Raw genomic sequence first — 6,689 nt, 5'->3', positions numbered from 1 at the left:
TATATATATATATTGAAAATTACTCCTTCGGAAGCGATTTTGTTTTAATTTTTTTTTTTAAAAAAAAAATTAAATTTAACAAATCGCTGTTATAATAGCGATTTTACTTGAATTTTATGCCTTCCATTTATCGTGAATTAGAAGTTTGTCATCACTAACTTTCACATGACATCATACTATTTTGATCCAAAAATCAATTATTTGTAAAATAAAGATTTACTTGGATTTTATATTTATATCAAATAAATAAATATAAAATTATCAAACTGCCGCAATTTAAGATAAATATCTTAAATGCCTAATTAATTTTTCTGGCTAGCTAAACTTCTTCTGGGATTTTATTTTCAAATCATTCACATTTTTCTTATCCTATATGGCTATTTCTAAGATAATTAGTCGTGTACAACTCCCTTAATTTACATCTATTCAGGCTTGCACCTCTCGTTTTAGGCAAATCATGTCATATATTATTCTTCAAATAAAAAAAAAAGTCAACTATACACCCATCAGCTATTTTAACTTTAGTTTAAGCAGTTTAGTGTACAACTATACATTTAGCTAGGTAATTACTTCGCTAATTGTTATATTCTTTTGCTAAGAGTAAGAACAAATAAATAAAAAAACTTATACAGAAAATCCTTCAAGAATTTATAGAGAAATATCCTATAATATTAGGGACGCAATCCACGTGCCTACACATGTAATGGCATTAATTTCCTCGTCGATCATATGTTTGGAACAATTGCAACACAAATTCAAGGCAACTAATACATTTTTTTCCCTAGCGAACCTTTGTCAAAGTTCATATAAGCCGACCAATGAAATTAATAAGGTTTATTAAATTTGATAGAACGTCTGTTTAATAGCTGAACTGGTCTGGCATTGTATTCAAATCCCTGAGATAAACATGAAAAGAAAAATCAAAAAGTAGGTTATATAATTCCTTTCGTCCAAAATAAGTAAATTATTGAGGTATACATATTTTTAAGAAAATTAAATCAAATTATAAAAATTAATTGATAACCTCTTGGATTAAAAAAATAATTTCATTTTAAACGAAGAAAAAATGATGAACCACTTTTTTGTAGTTGCACAAATTTTAATAGTAAAAAGCAAATTTAATAGGCGCTTGGACTTCAATTGAATAATATATGTGATTAAATAAATAGCATTTTGAAGGTAAATTGAAATATAGTATCGGAAAAAATTTAGGCATGGATTACGCTTGAAAAAATATAGAAACAAAATTTTGCTAAGAAAAAAAAAACAAAAAAATAGTTTTGGGGTAGCAACTCACGTTAACAGCAGCATCTTGGAGCAGTTTTATTTGTCTTGCCGTTACACTATTAACCTAGAAAATTGAAAAAAAAAACAATAAAAATCACATAATTTAAACAAATTTTACAATATGAATACTTAATTACTTTTAATTTTCATCATAATAATGAATTTAGGAAAATTTAATTACCTTTCCATCAATAGTCCAAACAAGACCTTCAGTGCAAGGTGGAGTAGTTAGGGAGCCAATATATCTATAATATATATTAACATCCAATATTATTATATTTGGATCAATTTTTCCCATGCCTTTTTCTGCACCTCTTTTATCAGCAACAGCTATTAAATCACCTTCTAGCTGCAATTAGATAAGCAAACAATATTAAGAAGCTGAAAAATAAATCGATTAAATTATATTGATAATATAAAATAAAATATAATTGTATATTTACTATGGTTAGGAGATCATCAGGCAATAATCCAATTTCGTAGAGGATTCCAATGACAGCAGTTTTTCCATCACTGCTCATATGTACCAAATGAGCCTCCATATCATACCTGAATTATATTTATTCAAAAAAAAAAAAAAACTTGGTTGAGACTTGAGATTATGTAGATGAGTGTGTAAACAATGACAATTTTTCTCTTTGTGTACATTCATTTATTTTTAATATTTCTAACAATTTCATTATTGTTTTCAAATAAATAAAATTGTTAACTATTATGATTTATATTACTTTCTTTAATTTTGTGTAGTTTCTAAATATATCAGTTTTATTTCAAAAATTGATGAGTGTCTAAAATCACGCTTGAACATTAGTTAATTTAATCCTTATACTATGAATCAAGTATAACAAATCGAATAGATTTAGCATTTAATAACTTAAAAAGAGTAAAATTCTAAATCTCATAAACTTTAAATCACGACTCTGTCTTTGATCAGAATAAGTATATATAATATAACATACCTTTTCCCATCGATACTATGTTCGGAAGGTGTGTGCCAATGAATTTGTTGGAGTTGATATTGAGTTTTATCTATCTTCAAGTATCCTGAATCACCATCCCATCTCAACTGCGTTTTGTAAATATTTAGAAAATATAAATTATAACACAAAATTTTATTTCAATATGAGTGAATATATTTGTCCACAATATATATTACTATATACTATAATGATACAATTTGCTTACGTACCATGATATTATGTCCTCTATTCACAAGAGTGGCATTGGACGGTTTGTAGTATTTTTGAAGAATTCCTAAATTTGATACAACTTCAACCACTTTGTTATCAAAATCAATTGGAGACTGTAAATTCCCATTGCAGTATCTCGAGATTTTCCCCCATTTAGATGGCCCATTCTTCGCGTTTTGATCGTAACTAAACTCATCACTCATTTGATCTACAATTATCCAGACATTATTAAGAAACTTATAATTATGTACACTGACAGTATAAAAAAATAAAAATTACACTACTAAAGCTAAAATTTGTTGAATTAATAAATTTAACGTACCAACTTCTAGAGATATTGTGAGAAATGCACTTGAAAGGAAAAGAAAAGAAAAGAACAAGATTTTGATTATTTTTGCCATATTCATATTATATTTTCGATTGTTGAAATATTGTTTGAGTTGATGAGGAAACTCAGTAAATTTATAGATCCTTATTTGGGGTGGGGTTGGGGATGGGGGGTAACGTAATATGAAGCTGATAAAAAATAAGTTTTTTTTTTACTGATCTTCTCTGTTTTTAATTTGAAAATTGGAATATTATTGAATTGATGATAATAAATTCTCCTTTTATATCTCACATGAATGTATATTTCCCATTTTGGACATAAGTGATAGAAACATTTTCTTTTCTGTCTCAATTTATATGGTACTATTTGAAATTTAAAAATCAAATAATTTTCTGTTTCAATTTATATGGTACTATTTGAAATTTAAAAATCAAACAATTTAGTTATAATAATGGATAAATGCATGATTTTAAGTCTATTAAAGGAATTCTAATAAATGATTCTGGTCTTTTGCATCCATTCCATATTTTTTGTAAATTAACTCTATTAAAGGAATTCTAATAAATGATTCTGGTTTTTTGCATCCATTCCATATTTTTGTAAAATTAAGTCTATTAAAGGAATTCTAATAAATGATTTCTTTTGCATCCATTCCATATTTTTGTTAAATTAAGTCTATTAAAGGAATCTAATAACATTACTTAAAAAAAGTTGAAAAGGTTGATAAATATTTTTCTAATTTTTTCCAAAGTTGTTGATGTATTTTGCTAATTAATTTCACAATGACGCACCAACAAATTAACTTGCCTACACACGTACATAACATACACACAACATATTACTCCTTATTACTGATACAATTGATACACTGAGATACTTATGATACAATTATTTGTAACATAAAATCATGTTTATTCCTAGTTCTAAACACCGTTATTATAACAGCTTTATGTATTTTATTAAAATAAACTTACTACTAATAAAGGAGGATTTGACAAGATCCCTACCGATTTATTAATAAAAGATAGATGAAGGTTATTAAACACTCCCTAAATTAAGCAAAAAGCCAAGGTTTGTTTAATTTGATAGTACGTCCATTTAATTGTTGAATTGGCCTGGCATTGTATTCAAATCCCTGAGATAAAATTGAGGAGAAAAAAAAATTAAGAACATATCATCTTTTTAAGTTATAATTTATAAGTAGATTTTTGTTTTTAAAATATTGCAATTGGTAAATTCACACAAATTGTGAACAAAAGCTATTGATTATAAAAGCTTTTTATTTTTTTATATACGAGAGATACTTTTTGGGGGTTGAAAAATCTATCATGAAAACTTTATTACGCGCTTGGACATATAAATTGAGCGATATTAAATTTAAATAGTATTTGATGTTAAATTCGAAATGAAAAATAGATACAAATATATAATCAAGCAGGTTTTCGAAATATAATTAAATTTTATGTTAACTCACATCATGAACAACATCTCGGAGCAGTTGAATTTGTCGTCTGGTTACAGTTTTAGTCTGTGAAATAATATTTTCCTTTAAATTACATAATTAAATGTAAGTAATTATATTAAATTGTGATAATAATAAGTCATGTTTAATTTACCTTTCCGTCAATAGTCCAAATAACATTTTCAGTGCAAGGCGGTACTGTTAAGGAGCCCATATACCTGTAATATCTTTTTTCATCTATTTTTATTAGATTTGGATGATTAATTCCAATGGCTTTTTGATCTGCAAGTCTAAGAGCTTCTAAATCCTTCTCTATCTGTGATAATTACAGGTAAAAATAATAATATCAAAAAATTTAAAACCAATTAAATTATACTGATAGCGTAACAAATAAATTTGTGTTTACCATAGTTAGGAAGAGATCAGGAAATAATCCAATCTCGTAAAGGATTCCAATTACAGCAATAGTCTTCCCATCATTCGTTTCATGTACCAAATGACCCTCCATATCGAACCTACATACGATATATATAGATAATTCTAAATAAAAATTATTTACACCATCAATGTGTGTATATATATATACTTTATGAAATATACCTTTTCCCATTGATAGTATGTTCAGAAGGTGTGTGCCAATGAACTTGTTTAAGTCGATATTGAGTTCCATTTATCTTCAAAAATCCTCCATCATCCCATCTCAACTACATTATTTATTAATTAATAATTCCTTTTTATTACAAAATAATTTCAATTTATAATTCATGATCAAAGTCGATTCTTTTTTAAATTTAAACGTACATACCATTATATCATGGCCTCTGTTTAAGAGAGTGGCATTTGATGGTTTGTATGATTTTTGAAGTATTCCTAAATTCGAAACAATCTCAACCTTATTGTTTGGAAAATCAATTGGAGACTGCATTTTTCCAGTTTTGCATTTGATCCAATTTGGATGAATATTGCCCCAGTTAGCTGGTCCATTCTCCGCGTTTTCGTCGTAACTAAACTCACTCTCATCATCTACATCAATACCCCAAAAGGATCACAACTTTATTCATAAATATGTTAGCGCGGAAGAACTTTCATTTGTACTATCAAATCAACAAAAAGATAACGTATGTTAAAGTACGCTAATATTGTAATTTATAAAGAGACACTGGAGGGTTTTATTTTCTTAATAATAAAATAAATGTAACGTACCAACTTCTCCAGATCTGGCTAGAAATGCACTTGAAAGGAAAGCAAAAGAAATAAACAACATTTTGGTTATTGTTGCCGTATTCATATTATTATATCTTCAACTATACTTAGAAGTGTTCTGTGAGTTGATGAGGTTACTCAGTAAATTCATGAATACTTATATAGGGGCGAGTAAGGTTATATGAAGCTGACCAAAAACATGTAATTTTGACTAATCTTCTATGGCCAACATTTTTTCTATGACCTGTTTGGACAAGCTTTTGCACACGACTAATTTCACGAGATATTTATCATGTCCTACCAGTAATAGGAATCAGATAATTCTGTCCATCAAAGTTACTTTTCTTGCCAAATATTACTATAATTTGGATAAATATAAATATATATATATATAAGAACTACTAATTATATTTATTTTTGGTTACCAACAATACTTATTTCTCACATACATGCATTATGCCCATTTTTGACATATGATAGACGATACATTATTTATGTTTAAAATAGACCTGCTAAAATACACAAAGATAACTTTACGATGGAGATTATATATTTTGCTATGTTATGCCTTTCGTCTATCGTGAATCAAATGTTTATCATCGCTAGCTTTCACGCGACGTTATACTTATTTTGATCCAAAAAAAATTTAGTTATTTGAAAAATAAAAATTTACTTGTATTTTATGTTTATATTAAATAAATAAATATAAAATAACTTCAAAAATCAAACTGCCACAATATACTTTTTGAAAGAAGAACCATATTAAAAGTGAGATTACTCTTGTCAACGAAAGCATAATTAGATTAGGCTTTGCTGATACTTGATAGAGGCTGCTGCAGCTTTTACTTAAATGGCGTTTTTGGACAATTATTTGATGGGAAAAGATTATGAAATAATTTTCTGGAAAAATTCTAGAACAAAATGTTTTAAACGTTCACGACAGAGTTTTTTTTTTTCATAAAATAAACTCAAGGTTGTTTTAGTCCAAAAAAAACAGTTTCAAAAGTCTCTAATTAGAGTTTTAATCAATTAATTACTTGCATACTATTTAAATGTGATTAAGATAAATATCTTACATGCCTAATTAATTTTTCTGGCAAGCTAGAGTTCTTCTGGAATTTTATTTTCAAATTTTTCTTATCCTATATGGCTATTTCTAGGCTAATTAATCGTATACAAGTTACGACTCCCTTAATTTACATCTATTCAGCGAGCGATA

General features: G+C 27.1%; 2 protein-coding genes across 2 annotated transcripts; both read right to left on the bottom strand.

The window, feature by feature from the left end:
• Window positions 1-498: 498 nt before the first annotated feature.
• Window positions 499-3,201, bottom strand: LOC107022958 (bifunctional monodehydroascorbate reductase and carbonic anhydrase nectarin-3-like). The gene is made up of 6 exons (XM_027917391.1): window positions 2,477-3,201; window positions 2,247-2,353; window positions 1,731-1,836; window positions 1,469-1,636; window positions 1,298-1,351; window positions 499-896 (listed from the first exon to the last, which is right to left on the bottom strand). Exons 1-6 carry the CDS (start codon window positions 2,678-2,680, stop codon window positions 825-827), a joined length of 711 nt encoding a protein of 236 aa, XP_027773192.1. The 5' UTR covers window positions 2,681-3,201; the 3' UTR covers window positions 499-824.
• Window positions 3,202-3,281: 80 nt separating this feature from the next.
• Window positions 3,282-5,595, bottom strand: LOC107022880 (bifunctional monodehydroascorbate reductase and carbonic anhydrase nectarin-3-like). Its single transcript, XM_015223458.2, has 7 exons — window positions 5,471-5,595; window positions 5,073-5,290; window positions 4,868-4,971; window positions 4,674-4,782; window positions 4,422-4,583; window positions 4,280-4,333; window positions 3,282-3,940 (listed from the first exon to the last, which is right to left on the bottom strand). The coding sequence occupies exons 1-7, from the start codon at window positions 5,553-5,555 to the stop codon at window positions 3,860-3,862; spliced, it is 813 nt and encodes a 270-aa protein (XP_015078944.1). The 5' UTR covers window positions 5,556-5,595; the 3' UTR covers window positions 3,282-3,859.
• Between the last annotated feature and the right edge of the window lie 1,094 nt (window positions 5,596-6,689).

This window comes from Solanum pennellii, chromosome 6, assembly GCF_001406875.1.
Source record: "Solanum pennellii chromosome 6, SPENNV200".
Lineage (NCBI taxonomy): Eukaryota > Viridiplantae > Streptophyta > Magnoliopsida > Solanales > Solanaceae > Solanum > Solanum pennellii.
Note: the sequence above shows the minus strand (reverse complement) of the source record. Positions and strands in the feature narration are given on the sequence as shown.